At 38.4% G+C, this 21183-nt stretch overlaps 2 protein-coding genes across 2 annotated transcripts; one reads left to right on the top strand and one right to left on the bottom strand.

Moving 5' to 3' along the window:
- Window positions 1-1820: 1820 nt before the first annotated feature.
- LOC107816921 (putative methyltransferase PMT23) lies at window positions 1821-5865 on the top strand. Its single transcript, XM_075255005.1, has 8 exons — window positions 1821-2503; window positions 2982-3131; window positions 3929-4199; window positions 4276-4386; window positions 4580-4754; window positions 4848-5087; window positions 5171-5365; window positions 5505-5865. The coding sequence occupies exons 1-8, from the start codon at window positions 1952-1954 to the stop codon at window positions 5704-5706; spliced, it is 1896 nt and encodes a 631-aa protein (XP_075111106.1). The 5' UTR covers window positions 1821-1951; the 3' UTR covers window positions 5707-5865.
- Window positions 5866-6238: 373 nt separating this feature from the next.
- LOC107786892 (peptide-N4-(N-acetyl-beta-glucosaminyl)asparagine amidase A-like) lies at window positions 6239-8483 on the bottom strand. Its single transcript, XM_016608411.2, has one exon. It carries the CDS (start codon window positions 8193-8195, stop codon window positions 6456-6458), a length of 1740 nt encoding a protein of 579 aa, XP_016463897.1. The 5' UTR covers window positions 8196-8483; the 3' UTR covers window positions 6239-6455.
- Between the last annotated feature and the right edge of the window lie 12700 nt (window positions 8484-21183).

Genomic DNA, 21183 nt, shown 5'->3' with positions numbered 1-21183 from the left:
AATAGACAGATGCCTCTGCCTAGTCGTTCCTTGCTGTTGAGCCACCTCTCTTACCTATCCTTTTTTTATATTTTATTTTAATTATGCTCCTCCCCAAATCCCACTGGTGGAATTTTACTGGGTTGTTGTATTTTAATTATGCTCTTGGAATTCTTTTTCACCAAACAGTAGATGGAGGGCTCATATTTTAGTGAGTTATGGTTTATAATGTTAAAATGGAAACATATAGAGTAAGAGTAGTAGGATATTTAGCATTTCAGTCATAATCTCAAACTACTATGTAAAGGCGTCATCAAGCAATTGTCTGATTCGACTGTAAGCAGTCAATTCTCCGTTTAAGATTCTAAGTTACAATATATCCACTTGCATGAATAAAAAATCAAGGGACTCGGTGACAAATGGTAGTCCAAAAAACCATGTGCTTATTAAAACCTTAGTTTGTTATTCACAGCAAAAATTGCACTCTGACTAGGACTTTGTTAATGAAAAACTCGGATATTAAGAAATAAAAAAGCTAAATAAAGAAGGGTAAGCTCAAACCCCGTGGCCTGGGGGGTCGGTGGCACTGTTTACACAACTCCTTTGCTGCCATAAACTTGCATCAGCTTATGATAAGCCCCCCCTCTCAGAGTGTGTATCTCAATTGCTCGACATGAATACCACATCATATTCTCAGACCATTTATTATTTGACAGCTGTAATTTGTCGGCCCCGCCTTTTTCCAAAATCAATTTATTAAATTTTTATTTTTTCTTCTCTTTCCCTTCTTTTATTCTTCACCATAACCCTGCCAGAAGAACCTTGCCCCCACCCAAGAACCTTCCCCCGTCCAGCCCCCATTTCCAACGGTAAAAGTCCAAATCTGATCCATTCAAAGTGGGACTTCACAATGTCGACAAAATCAGAATCGGAAAAATACCAAGAAGAAAGAAAAAAATCAGAGTCCAATTTTGAAACCCAATATCAAAATAAAAGAAAAATCAGTACAACTTCAAGAAAAATTACTCTTATCCTATTCAATGCATTTGCTAACCTTTTGTAAAAGCAGAAACAATGGGTATGACTTGACCCCATTAATGCAACGAAAACCGCTATCCCTTCTGCCTTTTTTGTGTTTGGCCGGCGAAAATGATACCCAAATTTACACTTTGATGTGATATATTTCGAGCTTGATTGTTGACAATTTTATTCACTTCGTTAAAATTAGAAGGAGCATATACAAGAAAAAGAAATGGTGAAGAAAAAAATTAAAATGCTTGACTTCATTAATGTGGTAAAATAGAGGGGGAGGGGGAAAGGGGAGGTGGGAGTTTGGTAGGGAAGACGTGAAAGGTGGGAGGGAGGGGGAAAGGGAAAGGTCTCTTCTCTTCCTGAATCAACTACTAATTACTCGTTGGTCCATTCTCATATATATATATATATATATATATATATATATATATATATATATATATATATATATATATATATATATATATATATATATATATATATATATATATTAATAAAAACAATACTATCCACGCGTCTTTATAGCGTGATTTGCACACAATTTAGTCATGTCAGCTGCGCCCTTCCACTTAGGCATAGTCAATGGTCAAAGATGTTTATTAGTACCATTCCGTTAAATTGGAGTGTTCAAATGAAAAAAGTGCAAGTTAATGAATCGGCTTTGCAAACGGGTACAAGTTTAAGTGGTCATGACAGTCATTTCCCCTAAAAAACAATAATGATAACAGATTTGCCTCCTTTGTGTGGCCTCCTCACACCCCAGATCCTTGTAATCTCTAACCATATTTCAAAATCATCATTTTCGTTTTTTCCGCCTTTGGACTTTTGACGCTCTCTCTCGCATATGCTGAATTAGCATTACGTTTTTTCACGTCATCGTTTTTTTACTCATCTCTCTGGCCAGAGAAAAGAACAGACACAGAATTTTCAATCCAAAAAAATGGCTATATCATCATCTTCATCGTCCATGCAAGATATCTTAAAGCAACGCAAATACCCATTCATCTTCTCTTTTTTCCTTTTACTCATCTTCGTCACTTTCCTCCTTATTTCAAACTCCCAGAAATCTCCCATATTCGTTGCCATCGACTTTGCTCAACGTACCTCTCGATCCAAATCATCAATCCCTGCTGATAATCCGGACTTGAATCCTAACACTATTTCAAACGAAAACATCCCGCTGGGTAATAATATTACGATCAACCTTGAGTCTAACGTCCCGCTGGATAATAATTATACGATCAATACTGATTCTGATACATTAATCAACAATGAATTGGAAACGTTCTCTTATGATTGGAAGCTGTGTCCGGGTCCCGTGGCGGTTGATTACATACCGTGCCTTGATAATTGGAAAGCAATAAAGGCAATAAGGTCAAGAAGGCATATGGAGCATAGGGAAAGGCATTGCCCTGTACCTAGTCCCAGGTGTTTGATTCCTTTGCCGGTTGGTTATAAGTTGCCGGTTTCGTGGCCTAAGAGCAGGGACATGGTGAGATTTTCACTTCTTTGGTGGTAAGATTTTTGTTTTCTTTCTTCCCTTTGGTGCTTTGCTTAAATGATAATTAATGGGATTTTGTAAACCAATGGTTTTATGATCGCTGTAGGTTGGAACTTAAAGCGTTGTAGATATGATTTTTTATTTGCCTTAACCTTTATTCTTTAATACTAACAATTAATGTAACTCGATTGCTAACTCTGTCCATCAAATTTCTTTAGGTAGATGAAACGAAATTACCAGTATTTTTGTCTCAACTGACATTTGAATCTTACATGGAGCTAGATATGGTTTGAGTTGGTTTTTGGAAGTTACTAATTATAGTTCCAAATAACTGTTTTTCTGTTTATGTAAATGGAGCAACTTCTAAATTTGCTAAAGCTTAATTTTGTTTACTTAGAGCATCACTTTCTACTCGTCATACTATTTATGTTCTGTTCCTCATTTCTTTCTCTCTTTTTTTGCGCGATAGATATGGTATGGCAATGTTCCTCATCCTAAGCTTGTGGAATATAAGAAAGAGCAAAATTGGGTAAAACAATCTGGTGATTATTTTGTTTTTCCTGGAGGTGGAACACAGTTCAAGGATGGAGTAAATCACTACATCGAATTCATTGAAAAGGTACTCTGTTTATTTGTTGCATTCTTGTCCTTCAACACCCCAAGCAACAATCTTCTACAATATATGTTTGTTTCTGTTCAATTGTGTTGCTTTTAATTTTCATCTAAAGCAATCATCTAATGAATGTAATATTCATTGTTAATATCTGTACATTGATGTCTTTCAAATTCTAGTTAATCAGTAGAAGCGATATTTCGTGATATTAAGTTAGGAGGGCTTCACCCTTGAGGAAGAGACACTTCATATCCTGCAGTTTCAAAAAAGAACTCCTAGACGTGTCAAAGCAAAGCAAATTCCTTTCCCCTGATCATAATATTTGTTATATGTACATGCAGGTGAATGACTGTACCTTGGTAGATTATAGTTTCCTTTGCTCTTCAAATCGATCTCTATTACATCATTGTTCCTTACTGATTCATGAGATTGAGTATAGTTTTAACAGTTTCTACTAATTATTAATGAATACACTTCATGCAGTTGGTAACCATAAAAAACTAAAATGCTAATTACACTGATACTAGCTATCTGGTGCAGTCTCTAATTTGCTTTGTTAATGGATTTATACACGCTCTAATACCTATTTATTTCATTGTTTCCTAGAATTTTTGTGTCTTTAATGAGGGATGTTGTGCTGAAAAGGCAGGAATATGAAATTGAATTCTTTGTGTGATTAATTTGAGTTCTGATCATTCAGGAAGATGTGGAAGAACGAGTAGTTAGTGTTCATTTTAGCTTTCCTATTGCTAATGTTCTCATGGTGTCTCTTTAATCTGAGTTCCTTCTTGCTTTTTATTCAGACTTTTCCAACAATTGAATGGGGAAAGAATATAAGGGTCGTTTTAGATGTTGGATGTGGTGTTGCTAGCTTTGGCGGTTATTTGCTGGATAAAAATGTCATTACCATGTCATTTGCTCCAAAGGATGAACATGAGGCTCAGATACAGTTTGCACTCGAGCGTGGAATCCCTGCTACTCTCTCAGTCATTGCAACTAAAAAGCTTGCATTTCCAGATAATGCATATGATATGATTCATTGTGCAAGATGCAGGGTTCACTGGCATGCAGATGGTAAATGACTATTCTCAAAATTTAAGGTCCTTCTACCATCTACGTTGTCGACATGGTAACTAATTGAGAACTGCAGGAGGAAAACCATTGATGGAGCTCAACAGGATTCTTAGGCCAGGAGGGTACTTCATATGGTCTGCAACTCCAGTTTATAAGAAAGATGAAGGACATAAGAATGTCTGGAAAGGTTCTCGCTCATTGATACTTAGTTTTTTCTATGTTCTTTCTGTTTGTTGTCGGTGAATTATCTAGAAAATGACTGCAAGAGGAAAGCTTAAAGAAAAGAAATACAGAAGTTGTAATGGTGAATTTAATCTGGAACTGAGTTACTCTGTATTTTTTATGCTTGGTAGCATGATTTTCTGTCTTGTTCTTTGCAGTTATGGTTAATCTGACCGAAGCAATGTGCTGGAAGATGGTGACGAAGACCTACTTTAAAAGAGCTAGAGTCGGGCTAGTTATATATCAAAAGCCAGATTCATCTTCCTGCTATGAGAATCGTAAAGAAAATAATCCCCCTATGTGCAACCAGAACCATAGGCTGAATAGTTCATGGTACGCTTGAAACAATCTGATGAAGATTGTCATCTATATCCTTGTTCTAATCACATTATTTCCTTAATCTTGTATTTCACATCCAATATACAGGTACACGCCACTGGACAGCTGCCTTCTACCACTCGCCACAAGTAGCTACGAGTGGCCTGCACCCTGGCCCCAAAGGCTCAACAACAAACCTCTAAGTCTATCCCTTGAAACAGACACTGAAGAAATATTCAATGCGGATACAAAACACTGGGCACTGGTTACAGATGTGTACTTAGGGAGCCTTGGTATAAATTGGTCAAATGTGAGGAATGTGATGGACATGAATGCAGGCTATGGAGGGTAAGACAAATTTATTTTGTTGGAAGCATATTAACTTGTGCTGCTTCCTCATTGTCTTACTGATACTCCTATTGTTAATACAGATTTGCTACAGCCCTGATTGATCGACCCCTGTGGGTAATGAACGTTGTTCCTATCATTGGACCGGATACTTTACCCATTATTTTTGATAGGGGATTGATTGGCACATACCATGACTGGTGCGAGTCCTTCAATACCTATCCGCGGACTTATGATCTTCTGCATTCCAGCTCCCTCTTTGGAAATTTAAGTCAAAGGTTCAGTCACTACTTCCTGGTTACTACTTTGAACTAATTTTTGCATGATTTGCTTTAGCAAGAACAGTCGGTTACATAACAGGTGTAAGCAAACTTTTTCTTTTGGGATGAACTTTTAGTTTTTTGTCTTTTTTTGCAGATGTGACCTAGTGGATGTAGCTGTGGAGATGGACAGAATGCTCAGACCAGGTGGATATATTTTAGTTCAAGACACTTTGCAGATGATTAAACAACTTGGCTCAATTCTGCGTTCACTTCATTGGTCAGTAACTCTGCATCAAGAGCAGTTTCTTGTTGGTAAGAAAGATTTTTGGCGCCCCAAAGACGCTGCAAAAATATGAAATTCCTAAGCGGTTTTGTATATTTTACAGTTATATCTCCAGTTTATCTGTAGAGAGAAAGGGAGAAAAGAAATTATAGCAAATTTACTACTAAATGTTGATTCATTCATTTCCTCTGAAGTATTCAAATTTATACAAATACATACTTCCCAAAGGAAAGTAATTTTGTCTCTGAAGATGGAAAGATGTTCGCTTTTTCGCACAGTTATCTACAGTGGGTAAAATGAACACTTGATGGCACTTCAGGCTGCAGCCTAGCCCATGTACAAGATTAAAAAGATATAAATGCCAGGTTTAACTATGTTATGGATCCACTGCTTCCTTTTCTCAGTTATGCTCATGCTTGCAAAGCCTCCACTTAGATATCAAGATAATTCCATGGAGTACTTAATATTTGTTTTATTATCATTGTTGTTATTGTTGTTTCTTTTGGGAGCAAAATATGAACAGAGTTGCAAGAGGAGATTATCTTCAATTACTCCTCCTGCATATCCAGAAGACAAGAAACACTCAGCAGACTCAAAGGTTCATATCACACGTGAAAGCAAGAAAAATCACTATATCAAGCAAACCATCAAACAAAATTCATTTCCTAATGCTTCACACATCCTTATTGAAGCCTGCACCTTTCACACAAAAACATAAATCGTACAGGCAAACTAATTAGACAGGAAAGTTGGAACCAAAATCTACTCTAGTGCTACACACGGGATGCTCGTAGAGCAAGAGAGGATTCTTCAAACAGGGTGTCACAAAGCAGAAAACGAATCAAACACCAAAGGAGCTGCACAAAGACTGTTTGCAGTGTCATTCATAAGCTTGCCATTGGCAGCTGTAAGGCTTCGAGAATAGCAACCAGCTTCACCCTCATAAGAATAACTCTGTTGAGTGGTTGCTCCACCATATAAAACATTGTGATCTTGAACAACCATCCACCCATTGCATTGCTGCCGATTTGTCAAAGTGCTTGAAGAACCTCCATCCAACTTCTTCTTCTCCTTCCATTCGTGGTCCAAATCAGAAAGCATCAAGCTTGTACCATTTTCCGTTGATGGCAAAGTCTTACTGGTTATGGTAAGCGGATATTTCCTCTTTACTTTGGTCTTAGAGATCGTGCTTCCACTAATAGACAGTACTCTAACTTCAATCTCTTCTTCCACTTTTTGCTTAATGTGCTTCTCAGTTCCGTTCAGATAAAAGTTTATCTTGTTCTTGAACTTCAATTCTCGCGAAACTATAGTAGTCAAATTGCCTGCTGATGAATTCACCCAAGAAGAAATCTCGCTCTTCCTCTTCAACTCAACCTCAAATGACCCATCCAACCCTATGAAACTTGAAGACCGCTCAATCTTGAACTTAGGAGTGCCCAAATCAAAAGCTTTAGCCAGCACTTCATTGCAATCCAACCAAAGGTGCAAGTTCGCGTCCACAAGCCAGAATGGGATACTATCCGCAACCCCTAGCCCAAAAAAGTGATCTTGACCATCAAGTAAAAGCCCCAAAAATGATGTTAAGTCAATGTCATAAGAAGGAAGATCAAATGCCCCAATTGAAACAAGTGGTTCCCAATACAGAGGATTAATTCCACCTGTGAAAATGACTGGGAATGGAACCACAGATCCTGCCAAATTCTCATCTATATTCAACAAAACTTCCCTGTACGATCCGTGGCCTCTTCGGGTAGTCAAACTATTATTTTGTATGTACGAATCAGGAGGATTTGAGTACCAAAATTCATCATACCCGTGAGACGATACGTAAATTTCAATCACAGCTTTATATGTATTATTCGGAATAATAACTTTCTGTCCATGCAACTCCGATTCGTTTAGAATTCGGAACCAAAATCCTTCACTCCCATTTCCCGATTTTATTGGTATTATCAAATCTGCCGGTTTTTCATAGGAACTTTTCAAATTGTTCGCTCCCATTTCTATTGGATTATCCACGGGCTTAACATCATAGTACAGGAAACTAACATTAACATGATAAACGCCTGTATAAATGTCGTTGACCAGATTTTCTAACATGACAGAAAGAGATTTATTCGCGTTGACCAGGATGGAGGAGTACCTGGTAACGTCTTTTGTAACGGACCAGAAGACGCCGTTATCAGTAGGCTCGGGGGTGCTAGTACGGAGGAGCTCGGCGCCGTCAAGCCAAACGGCGGCGATACGGTCGTATTGGAAACCTTTGGAAGAAGCACTGAACTGAAGAGCCACGTGGGTCCAAGAGCAATTGGCCGGAGGAGAGTATAATACAGAGACCGGTGGAAGACCTATCGTATTGCTGAAGTTGTGGGTGAGGATATGAAAAGTGCATGAAGGAGTGAGATTACCGAATGGCAATGGACAACTGATTTCTAAGTATTGCTGTGAAGAAGTGTTATTCTGGCGAAGACCATTTTTGGTTAAGTGGGAATGGTGTTCAAGGGAAGAAGCAAATGGAGCTATAAAACTGATGATACAGAAGAAGATGAGAATCGCCATGAGAGAGGAAAATGGAGTATTCAATTTTTTTGGGAAGGATTTTGGGGGGTTTTACAGAGCAATCTTGAGATCCAATTTGTGGTTTTGACTGATCTTTAGGAAAGCAGTTGTATGCTGGGAAGATGTAAATGCTGATTCAAGTTTGGTGTAAATACGCGTGCTAAATTTTGCGTGTGAAAATTTGAGATTGCAATCTTTCTCCTTTCATGTCGACTTTACAGAACATAAATTGATGGAATAGTATAATAATAGCAGAGATATGACTAATACAACATCAAAGATAGTGGTGGGAGGGTTCTAGTCTTTTTAAATGAAAATGACACTTCCTTCTTTAATAAATTTTACGCGGCACAAATTCAATTTATCCGAATAAAAAATAAAAGGAAAACAAGATGATAGTTACAGCTTGTTTAACCAAGTTTTTTTTGGGTTAAAAATACTTTTTAAAAAAATTGAGGTGTTTGGCCAAGCTTTTGGAAGAAAAAAGTGCTTTTGAAGAGAATCAAAATCAGTTTTGGAGAATCTGAAAAAAATAGTTTCTCTCCAAAAGCACTTTTGAGAAGCAATTTTTAAAACTTGACCAAACACTAATTACTGCTTAAAAGTACTGTAGACAATAAATTTGCGTCGAGAAAATAAAATCAAGACCGAAAAATATTGCAACAATCGTAGTATTTTATTTCGAATATTTGAGTGTTACAATCTCTATGAATCCTCTGATTCTATTTTTCCACAATAAATAAAAGAGCTTTTGAGCTTGATTTTGAATTTTATTTTATTTTAATCCAAGTGCTTGAGGCCTGATCTTGATCTTGACGTATTTTTAATCCAAGGGTTTGCAGCTTGTTCTTGAATCTTCGTCTTGATCTTTTAATACTTAGAACACTTGAATGCTTGTAGCTTTTAGAGAAATCTGCAGCGTTTGATCTACGAGCCCTCTCTTGCTTCTTGTTATAACTTCTGGTGTCTTTTCTGAGTTACGAAGAGTAAAAATTGCACGGGGCGCCCTATTTGGTGGCCCCCATTTAACCTATACCCTTTTTTAAAAAACTTTTAACTTGTATCAACTTTTTATATAACTTCAGCCCCCTTTCTCCTCCTTCGTTTTCTTCTTCAAGTTACAAAACAAACTTAGGGGTGTGCATTCGATTTATCGATTCGATTTTGACCCTTATCGATAATTACTTATCGATTATCGATTTGTACATATGCTTATCGTTATCGTTTCAATAAGGTTTCGATTTTTTCGATTTCGATTTATCGATTTTTGGGGCTTATCGATTCGGTTATCGATTACACCAATAAGAAAATTTACGGGATTCCACGGAAAGTATATCGCTACAAACACACCTAACTAATATGGACAAAAGGAAGCTAAAATAAGAAGAGCACCGTTTATAACATAAAAATTGTGTCAACAAGCACATGCAACGAAACTAAAGTAAGGGATCAAATGTATGCCACCAACACTCCAACGGTATAAACAAACAAAAAATCAAAATACATCATCACGGCTAATTCTGTTTTCCATTAATTTGAACTTCATTCCCTTGAGCTTTAAATATGATCATTCCTTAAATGTGGTAGAGGAAATAATAAGATTAGGGACTTAGGGTAAAGGAAAGGGTATTATAGAATAAGAGTAAAAAAAATTAAAAAAAAATTAAAAAAAATTTACTGTAGCTTATCGGTTTATCGATAAACCGATAATCGAAGAGGACAAAATCGAAATCGATAAGGAAAATTTTGAAATCGAAATCGATAAATCGATAAATCGAAATCGATAAACCGATAACAAATAATAGATTCGATTTATCGATAAACCGATTCGAATGCACACCCCTAAAACAAACTGGTATTTATCTCCAGAAGCAACGATACTTTAGTTATAAGGTAATTTTTTTTAATTGAACAGTTCGACAGTTGGTACTTTTGCTCCAAATTTACAGCAAATTAGTCTTAGAAAAAAGTTTAAGTTACTAGTAGGATGAGCTGTAAAATTTTGGAGTTTTTGTATGTTTATTCGTGTTTGAGCTGAGAAGATGTATACTATTTTTCTTAAAAAATCACTGCTAATTGTGGTGCTTCAGCTCTAGAGCAGAAGTTCGCCAGTTACAAAACAAAAACTTCAGCTCTAGAGCTGAAGTTCGCCAGTTACAAAAACAAAAACTTCAGCTCTAGAGCTGAACTTCAGGCCCGGCTACTAGAATGCTGAAGTTTTGCGTGATTGCCTTTGCTACTTCAGCCCCGTATGCTGAAGTTATGCGAAAAAGCGGGTATGCTTGCAATTTTTTTTGCAAAGCGCGCACAAGTTAAAACGTGACACAAAAAACGGGTATAGATGCAAATGCCCCTTATGAAAACCACTATTTATAGTTGTGTAAGGGAGGAGTTGTGATAAGAACAAACTCTTTCTAACCAACCAAATTGAAGTGTGACATGACCACATTTGATTGGCCAGAACATGTCACTTGCACATGTGGCGCGATTTCATTAGCCTTTTCGTGTGACTTGGCATGCCTTGTTATTTTGACACGTGGCATGGTACTATTGGCTCTTCCGCTTGACTTGACGCGCCACGTCATTTGACACGTGGCACCAAACTGGGCCTCTAGAAAGATGATATCTTGGGCTTAATGAAGTGGGCTCATCACTTTAGCCCAATTAAATGGGCTAGCCCAATGGCTTAAAACTTATTTATTTAATCCATATATATTGGACTTATATAACTAATCCAATTATATTAGCCTAACAAATTTGTTTGAACTAATATATCTTGAATTTAAAATATAGTTCAAATTAATTTATGAATTTAATTTCAATAAAATTTATATGCGTACAAATACCCCTACTTCAAAATTTGCTGAGGTGTAGGCTCGTCGAAATTCTGGTCTTGATGCACGGATTAATTCAGACATATTTCTTTGGGCGATAGCTTAGATAAGAAGCATCAACTTTTATACACTTGAATTATCTCAAAGCACCACTACTGGACCATGTAATTCATCAAATATTGTTTTTAAAATAGCATTTTAATTTATGGATACAACAAAATAGTTCCATTTGCCCAATGAAGTGGACATGTGTGTCCTTTAATCGATCACTTTCTTTCCAATTGATATTGCATGCCAAGTTAAACCAATCACACTTTGAGTTATATGCGCCTACTTTTTACATGAGTTATGCGCACCTCGGATCAATATAGTAGAATCCTACTGGAAGTCTAATAGCTTTGGTAGCTTTTGCTTGGCATGGAATAGGTAAATCACCGCCTCACAGTGACCTTTTCCAAATTGGAGAATAATTCTTGCAATCTGAATCCTTTTTGAGTTCGATTACGGCCATCCCACATCGGTATTTATTTCCCTATAGTCGCCTTTTGACATCTATAAATACCTTATACTCTTCATTGCATTAGTACCAATTTTAATACCAATTTTAACGTTTGCAAATTGCTTTGAGTCTACTTTTGACGATTTGAAGGCATTGATGCGAAGGTAATTTTTTCTTTTTTTTCTTTTCTTGTGCTTTTTTTTTTTTACTTTACCTATGAAAACCTTAAAAATTTGTGGCGAAGACCCATAAAAGTTCGCGTAAAGATCCTTAAAATTTGGGGCGAAGACCCATAAAATTTCGCGTAAAGATCCTTAAAAGCTCGTGGTCAAGATCTCTAAAAATTCACGCTGAAGACTTAAAAGCACGCAATGAAGACTCTTAAAAATTCGTGGCAGAAATCTTTAAAAGTCGGCAATGGGGACTCTTTAAGTTCGTCACGAGCACCTTCACAAGCACCTTTAAAAGTTCGAAATATACGCCTTTTAAAAGTTTGGAACGAAAACCTTAAAAATCCGAATGCCTTTAAAAGTTTGAGGCGAACACCTTTAAAAGTTCGCAACGAAAAACCTTTAAAAATTCGAATGCCTTTAAAAGTTCGAGGCGAACACCTTTAAAAGTTCGCAACGAAAACCTTTAAAAATAGTCCGATACAGACATCCTTTTTCTTTTTAATGTCTGAAGCGAATTTTTTTCTTCTTTTATCCATGCTCCCTTTCAAGATTGTGATTGCTATTCTTCCCTTTTAACTTAGGTGCTAACAATTTTTTTTATGCAGCTTGAACATGGTTTACTTCAGAGATTCAACATCCTCTTCCTCCACGTCCAAGTATCTTGTAATTTCAGAGCACAAGGATAGTAAAACGGAGACCGGATTACTAGTTGCCACACCACTAACTGGCTTATATGCAGCTTCGTGGCCATCCTTGCAAAATCTCTTTCGTTTGGTAGATTGGACCTTTGAGAACACCAAATGTAAATTCAAGACATGGACTCTTTGTTCCCATAATCACAAAGTTAAGAATGTGACAAGTTCCCTCCCATGCTTAGGACGACGAATCCTCAAAGGAGAAGTATACTGGAGTGATTCCTTAACTTTTGATGGCAAATTTCATTATATTCCCGGCTATTGGGAGTGGACCGAAGATATCCTTAGTAGAAACCATCGAGCATTGCGAGCCACCAATATTTACGATGTTGTCTATGCCTCATTATTTACTTATGATCATTCTATAAGTATCATGCAAGCCTTTTGTGAGGCTTGGTGTCCTCTTACAAATACGTTGCTTCCCTCAGTTGGAGAGTAATCCATATCCCTTTGGGACTTGTGCACTATTGGGGGTCTGCCTTTAATTGGGTCTCCTTATGAAGAGGTTATTCCAAATACTCGAGAATTTACAGGTGCTTACGACAAGGATAAAATGTTCCTTCCACAAGCCTGTCAGCAATTGTTTGATGCATATCACCAACTCCGAGAGGGAAACACTAAAAATCATAATGTCCCTGTGAGAAGATGGATAGAGTTTTGGAGCAAAAAAGTTGTGAAGTATAAACAACCTCCAACGAGAAAAGAAAAGAAGTCAGCTCGTCCCAGATCAACACACAACCCTATTGGATCCATAGGTAAAATGGTCAATTGGTCGGAAGTTGAAGATGCAATATTTGTTAAACTTGGTGTTGGAAGTGACAAGAAAGACAAAGTATACCTGGCTGACTTTTTATCATGCTGGTTATGTGTCTTTGCACTCCCTACAAAAGAAGGCGACTTTATTCGGCTTGAGACTTTCAAAATTGCAGGCCTTCTTGCGTGTGGGCAAAGAATTAACCTCGATGTTCCAGTCTTAGCTAGCATTTACAGGGGATTAAACACAATCTCAAATGGCTCACCACTCGATCCTTCTAGATTTCACTTCCCAATTCATTATGTGTATGGTTGGTTGGCCTGTTACATCAAGACTCATTTTTCTCTAACAAACAGGCCAGATACTCCTATGATGGCCATATATTCAGGTGAGGGAACATCGAGATAATTTGGGAATGAAGACGCGAGAAAACATATTCATGGAGGAGAAAGTGCCATATGGACTTCCACAATGCCAAGTAATTCTCAACCGTATTATTATCGTGATAATGGCAACGAGGAAGAGTCCGAGTCAAATTATTTTATGAGTATTCGCTCGAATTACCTTCCTTTGAGAAATGGGTCGACCTTCATCGTGGAGCCTTATAGCCCTCATCGCTTTAGTCGTCAATTTGGTTTTTATCAAGACATACCTGGTTTCTTAGATCAAGATTTTCGTGAGTGCTCTTTAAACAAAGGATTGGAACTTTTACGAATTTGTGTTTTGTCTAAAAGTAGGTCAAAGGCCACATTTCCCCCTATTATGCCCAAGATGAAGAAGTATGTCTCGTCCGATTATAAGTCTTGGTAGGAAAGAGTGCATGGAAACTTCCTTGAAAACCACTTGCAATCTTTGGTGAATACCATTGGGCCAGTTACTGCTACGCCTTCAGAGATCACGCCTCAAGAGCATAACAGGGAGGGCAAGCCTCCTACTTTAAAATCCAAAGTGGTTGCACCATGAGACGTCAAGGGACCTCCATATAAAGAAGTTTGTAAAAAGAAGGGACCTTCTCAGGCTCACCAAGTCCATTGGGGTTCCTCTCTATTGGGCACCGTTGTCCCTATCTCCAACAAACGTCCGTCCCAAAACGAGAGTGATAGTATTCATGGAGATCAAAACTTTAAGCGGGTGAAGCCATATTCAAACAAACAGGGAGATGCTAATTTGGGTGTAGTCGAGATTACTGACAGTATCAGCAGTGCTTCAAGGACTTTGACGACTACCAAATAGGTAACGATTAAAACTTTCATATTATCTTATAATATCCAAGTAATTTTACTAACCATATATTCTTTTTCATGCAGCCAAATGGTGTTCTATTTCAATAGCGTCACACTAGAGCAAGCCGTAAGGTAGTAGTGAATCCATGGCGGAGCCAAATTCGAGGAAATCACTTCCAATACCTAAACCAGACCTAGAGGCGACTTCCATTCCTAGTCTTGGAGCAAAATCGGGGCCTAATTTTCATCAACAATCAGCACCAGTAATGTCTATCTTTGATGGAAGAAAGATTGTCTTGATTCTTCGCAAGGATTACATTTTGAATGCCTGGGCTAAAATTTAGGCCAAACTCGAGGATGCTACCACATACAATGCTTCTTCTCTTCAATTCGCAATCCAAGTGATTCTCAAGGAGATGGACGGATATGGTGTGGATATTTCCCCTCTAAAAGACCTATTGACGTCTTTGTTCGAACTTTCCACTTCATATGAGCAGGCACGATCAGCTCTTTCTGGCAAGGTTGTAGATGTTGAAAAATCCGAATCATTTTTAAACGCCAAGGAACATCTTGATCTTGTCTTGAAAGAAAGGGGAGAAGGTCAAGAAATTGTCTGCCATCAGTCAGTCTTTCAATGAGGCCAAGGAGAAGGTGAAACAGTTAAGAGCTCTTCGAGTTATTGCCAAGAAAGAGGTTGAAGAGATTGAATCTAAAGTCTCATCTACTGAAGAGGAGTATCGTAGATGTTCTGATGTTTCCTTGGCAACTGCTGATGACTTGGCCGATGTGGAGATGAAGAAACAACACTTAGAGGCCACCCTTAAGGACTTAGTCAATTGCAAGTTGTGTTTAGATTAGCCTATATAGAGTATTTTATTTGCCTCTTTTTTTCCCTTGCATTTAGTTAACTAGCGACTATCCTTGAAACTGAAAACTCCACCTGTTTTACTTTACATTGCACGTTTTTATTGATGTTTCCCCTTCTTTTTTTAATCAGTAGTTGCTTGCTTAGCATGATGCGTTGACGTTTACGTAACAAAAGTTGTCTTTCTTTGAAACAATATTTTGAAACCAACTTTATATTGCACCATGTTGTCAATTCCAGATTTGCACGGTCTCACCAAAAAGTTCATATCTTGGTGTAGGCACGTCGAAATTACGAACCGTTTGATTTCTTGAAAATTAGACTTCAAGATCTAGAACATATCCCAAATTCACAATCAAACAACTTCAGAATCGTCCCAGATAATATTTTGAAATCAACTTTATATTGCACCACACTATCAATTCCAGATTTGCGCAGTCTCACCAAAAAATTCATATCTTGGTGTAGGAACGACGAAATTACAAACCGTTTGATTTCTTGAAAACTATACTTCAAGATATACAACATATCTAAAATTTTCAATCAAAAAACTTAAGAATCATCCTAGATAATATTTTGAATTCAACTTTATATTGCACCACGCTATCAATTCTAGATTTGTGCAGTCTCACCAAAAAATTCATATCTTGGTGTGGGAACGTTGAAATTACAAACCGTTTGATTTTTTGAAACTAGACTTCAAGAACTAGAAGATATCCAAAATTCGCAATCAAACAACTTCAGAATCGTTCCAGATAATATTTTAAAATTAATTTTATATTTGGCACGCTGACGATTTCAATTTGCGCGACTTCACCAAAACTTTAGTATCTTGGTATGGGAGCCTCGAGATTGGAAGATGTCTTATTTGCCATCAATTGAAATTTAAGAGCTATATTCTCACAAATATCTTGGGTTCAAGTCACATTAAATTTGAAACATTGTACCAAGCAATCTTTTCCTTATCCTTGTGTTTCCCTTTGACGCCTCTCTTCTCTTCCCATTTTTTTAAGGCAGAGGGCGAACTTGGAGACTAAAAAACTTGAAGGTTTGACGAATCATGGAGGGTTACCCCCTTTAAATCAAATGAGATCAAAGTTCAATAGGAGGATGGCATTTCAGCTTGATCTTACATTCCTTCATACTTCATTCGAACAACAATTGGGGCAATATGTATCTTTTGAACTTATGTGACTGAACTTAGAATGGAACTCTAAGCTTCCTACGTACCTCGGTGAAGAGGATCAAGTCATACCGTAGTTCATACTGAGTGATTTTTTTTATGTCCTAACTTTTGCCTAGGTCGCCTCTTTCGAAGTTTTCAACCTAGCAGACTCTTATTTTTTTGGTTAGCCCGTACAAATTAGACTCATGCAGGTCAGGAGTGTAGCAACATGCAGTTTAGGCTCATGCGTCAAGGAGCGTAGCAACTTCAAGGATAATACTTCTTTAAAAACTTGCCATTGATATGGCCGATTCTCATGCCATCTGCATCAACCAACTTGTAAGCCCCACTTGAGTAAGCTTCTTGTACGACATATGACCCATCCCATTTTGAAGTGAACTTCCCTACAGGTTTATGGGAAGTAATTATGGGTCTTCGCACGGCAAGGACTTGATCTCCTACTTGAAAGGATCTCAGGAGAACTCTTTTATCGAAGGCGCGAGACAATCGAGCTTGATAACATTCAAGACTCTGTTTAGCTTCCAACCTCTTCTCATCAAGAGCCTCCAACTCTGCTAATTGAAGTCGAGCATTTTCTTCATTAGTGATCCCTTCTTGAATAGCCAGTCGTAACGAAGGTATTTGGCGCTCAAGTGGCAAGACGACTTTGACTCCATAAACGAGTGAATAAGGAGTCGCATGTGTTAGCGTGCGGTGAGTCATCCTATATGCCCATAGATCTTCTTCTATACGGTCATTCCAATCTCGTTTGGATTTAGAGATGACTTTCTTTAACAAGTTGCATAGAGTTTTGTTGAATGCCTCAGCTAGACCATTGGCGGCAGCATTGTACATCGAAGAATTACGTTGCTTGAAGCCAAAGAGATCACAAATCTTGTTCATCAACCTATTATCGAATGGATTTCCATTATCCGTTATTATGTAACGAGGAATGCCAAAGCGATAGATGATGTTTACTCGGATGAAACTTGCAACATTTTCCTTCTTTACCTCCTTAAGAGCAACAGCTTCAGCCCATTTGAGAAGTAGCCAATTGTAGCCAAGATGTATAGGTGCTCACCAGAGGACTTTTGGCAGTGGTCCAACAACATCCAATCCCCAAGAATCAAACGGCCAGGATGCAACATCCGGGTGCAACACTTCAGGAGGTTGATGATTAAAATTTTCATGGAGTTGACAAGCCTTGCATCTTCGAGCACAGTCCAAGCAATCTTTTACCATCATTGGCCAATAGTATCCAATCCTTTTTATATGGAAGTGGAGCTTTGGTCCAGACTGGTGTGACCCACATATCCCAGAATGTGCTTCTTGCAAAGCTTGGAGTGCTTCATCTTCCCCTAAGCATCGCAAGAGTACTCCCTCGAATGATCTTCTGTATATGGTATCTTTATAGTAAAAGAAGCAAGGTTCACGTCGACGGATTTCAGCTCTTCTCCGCGGATTTTCTGGAAGTATCCCATAGCACAAGTAGTCGATAATGGGTTGTCTCCATTCCTCTTTCTCAACTTCAGAAACAGTGACAAGATGCTTGAGTTCATTTTCTTTTCCTTCAGCCTCATTTGGAAGCGGTACTACCCATTTTTGGCAGATAGTAACTTGCGCTTGATCGGGCAGGGTTAAAGATGAAGCCAGGGAAGATAAAGCATCCACCTTCTTATTTTCTTTCCTTAGCACATACTGAATAGACACACCACTGAGCCACCTCATAACCTTTTAGCGTAATCATGATATGGGCGTAGTTCAGGCTTCTTGACCTCGTTTACCTAAAACCTGATTGACCACTAACTGAGAGTCACCAAAGACTTGCAATTGCAACCGCTTCATTTCAACAACCATTTTAGTGCTTGATACTCAACAACGTTGTTAGAGCAGAGTTACATCAACGTAAAAGAGTATGACAGAACTTCACCTTAAGAAGTGACAAATACTACACTAGCACCAGCTCCTCCGCGATGTGCAGCACCATCAAAGTACATCTTCCATAGAGGCTGAACTTCGATGACCATGGCGTCCTCATCAGGTAGTTCGTCGGTTAGCTCCCAATCATCAGGTATAGGGTGATCTACCAAGAAGTCCGCTAATGCTTGTCCTTTTATAGCCTTTTGAGGGATGTACACGATTTCAAATTGTTGAAACTGGAGGTACCACCTTGCTAGTGGATCACTAAGGACAGGTTTTGACATCACGAACTTGATGAGATTTGCTCTAGAAACCAAACGAACGATATGAGCTTGAAATTAGTGCTTCAACTTTTGGATTGAGAAGACTAGCGCCAAACATAACTTTTCAATTGGCGAATAATTCAGTTCATTTGGTGTCATCATCCTACTCAAGTAGTAAAGGGAGTTTTCTTTCCCTTCACCATTTTCTTGGGCTAACAACACTCCAACAAACCTTTCTTGTGCTGAAACGTATGGTATTAACGGCTTTCCAGGTATAGGGGCTGCTAAAACTGGAGGCTTCATCAAGTAGGATTTAATGCTCTCAAAGGCATTACTGCATGCTTGGTCCCATTTGAAAGGGACACCTTTCTTCATAAGGTGACTGAATGGTTGACACCTCCTAGCTAGGTTCGAGATGAATCTCCTAAGGTACGCTAATTTTTCTTGCAGACTTTTCAGTTCATAGATATCCCGAGGCTCAGGCATTTTCAAAATGGCATCCACTTTGGCTTGATCAATTTCAATCCCTCGATGTTGGACAATGAAACCAAGGAACTTTCCAGAAGTAACTCCAAAGGCACATTTCAATGGATTCATCCTAAGTTGGTACCTTCGGAGCAATTCAAATACCATCCTCAAGTCCTTCAAGTGATCACCTTCTCTCTTGATTTTACCACCAAGTCGTCAACATAGCATTCGACATTCTTGTGGAGAAGATCGTCGAAAATATTCTGCATATCCCTTTAGTAAGTAACACCAGCGTTCTTCAAGCCAAAAGGCATTACCTTGTAGCAATAAATACCCTTTGGGGTACAAAATGCAGTAAGCTCTTTATCTTTTGGTGCCATAAGTATTTGGTTATAGCCCGACGAACCGTCCATGAAAGACATTGCCTCATAACCAGTAGTAGCATCGATCATCAGCTCTAGAATATGAAGCAGAAATTCATTTTTCAGACATGCATTGTTGAGATCTCTAAAGTCAACGCACACTCGAATATGGCCATTCTTCTTCCTTACAAGGACAATACTTGAAACCCATGTTGGGTATTTAACTTTACGAATAAAGCCAGCTTCGATGAGTTTGTTAACTTCGGTTTTAATCAAGGGAACCAAGTCCGGCCTAAAGTGACTTTGAGCTTGTTTAATAGGGCGAGCACCATTTTTGACTGCAAGGTGATGGACTGCTACTTTCGGGTCCAAGCTAGGCATCTCTTTGTAACTCCAAGCAAAGACATCCCTGAACTCCTTGAGTAACTGAATATAAGTGCTCTCTTTATCAGCTTCTAGTAAATCACTTAGGTAGGTGGGTCTTGGTTCTTCATCGGTACCAAGGTTAACTTCTTTTAAGGCATCACTGTCGTTTTCACTCCTTCTTCAAGTTCAGGTGGAGCATCCTTCACATTTTCATCTTCTTGAGGGTCCCTATCGTTGAAGGATATGTGATAACACGGTGAAATATCCTCCAATTCCGCATTATCCTCTATTGAATATAGAACGCCATCTTGATTTGTACAGTAACATGATACGAAGAACCCACACTTTCTTCATCCTCGTCACGTTCCTTAGTGTAGACCACAGTATATGGCTTTACCTTCAGTACTTCTTCACATGAAACCACAAGTTTTGCTTGTAGCCTCATTCTAGAAGGAACCAAACTTTGGAAATCCTTAGAGATCTCCTGAATTTTGGGTGAATCAGGTGTTCTTATGCTTTGATAATTTCTTCGGAACTTGTTCCCCTTATTTAATGGACCCAATATTTCAAACACGGAGGTCCTCGCAGGTGATTTTCCAAGTCGATCAAAGATAGAAGACTTGTTAGAAGCGGCCGATTCATATTCTATAGTGATATAATTGTTGCTCGCCCTTCTTATTGAGATGCGCACTGGTGATGGTTACTTGTATCCCAAACCTTCACATGGTTGCCTCGTTGCAGCTTCTGATTGGAGCTTCCCCAACTTTGACAACTCATTAGGACTGTATCCAGCTTTTGCAAATAGCTTGTAAGTGTTAGGATCAAAACCTTCATCTGTTCGCTTTGTAGGGAGTGACACATTCTGCCAATGATTTTGGGCTACAAACCCTGCAAGCGGCTTCGAGGACAACTTTACTGCCTCAATTCATTTTACCGGAAGAGTTAACTCCTTTAGCGTGGTTTGGAGATTATATGATTTGCCCTCGTCTTTCTTCCTTTTAGGGACATATTGGAGCACATGACTTACTTTCTTGCCATAAGATGCAATACGCCCTTTATGAGATTTATTCACGTTGGCGTGTACCTTCTCAGTAACAGCTTTGGCTTTACCAATAGTCACCTCAGCTCTTTTAGTTATGGGCTCGTCATTCTTGCTTTTCATGCCACCATCAACTGTTATCCCCTTCACAATGCAGTTTTTCAAGTAGAACTTTGCATCAGCGAAGTGTGAGTCAGCCTCGGTGAATGGCTCATCATCAACAACTATCTTCTTCTCGACTTCACCCTCATAGTATTTCAAACATTGATGGTAGGTAGATGGAACCACTTTGTTCTCATGTATCCAAGGCCTTCCAAGAAAGATGTTGTATGAAGTCTTTGCATCGATCACATGTAGCCATG

Source organism: Nicotiana tabacum, chromosome 6, assembly GCF_000715075.1.
Source record: "Nicotiana tabacum cultivar K326 chromosome 6, ASM71507v2, whole genome shotgun sequence".
In the NCBI taxonomy this organism is placed as follows: domain Eukaryota; kingdom Viridiplantae; phylum Streptophyta; class Magnoliopsida; order Solanales; family Solanaceae; genus Nicotiana; species Nicotiana tabacum.
Note: the sequence above shows the minus strand (reverse complement) of the source record. Positions and strands in the feature narration are given on the sequence as shown.

Coding starts and splice junctions, on each gene's coding strand:
- LOC107816921 (XM_075255005.1), top strand. CDS start 1,952: ATGGCTATATCATCATCTTCATCGTCCATGCAAGATATCTTAAAGCAA. Junction 4,387..4,579: donor ACATAAGAATGTCTGGAAAG/GTTCTCGCTCAT, acceptor TGTTCTTTGCAG/TTATGGTTAATCTGACCGAA. Junction 5,088..5,170: donor ATGAATGCAGGCTATGGAGG/GTAAGACAAATT, acceptor TTGTTAATACAG/ATTTGCTACAGCCCTGATTG.
- LOC107786892 (XM_016608411.2), bottom strand. CDS start 8,195: ATGGCGATTCTCATCTTCTTCTGTATCATCAGTTTTATAGCTCCATTT.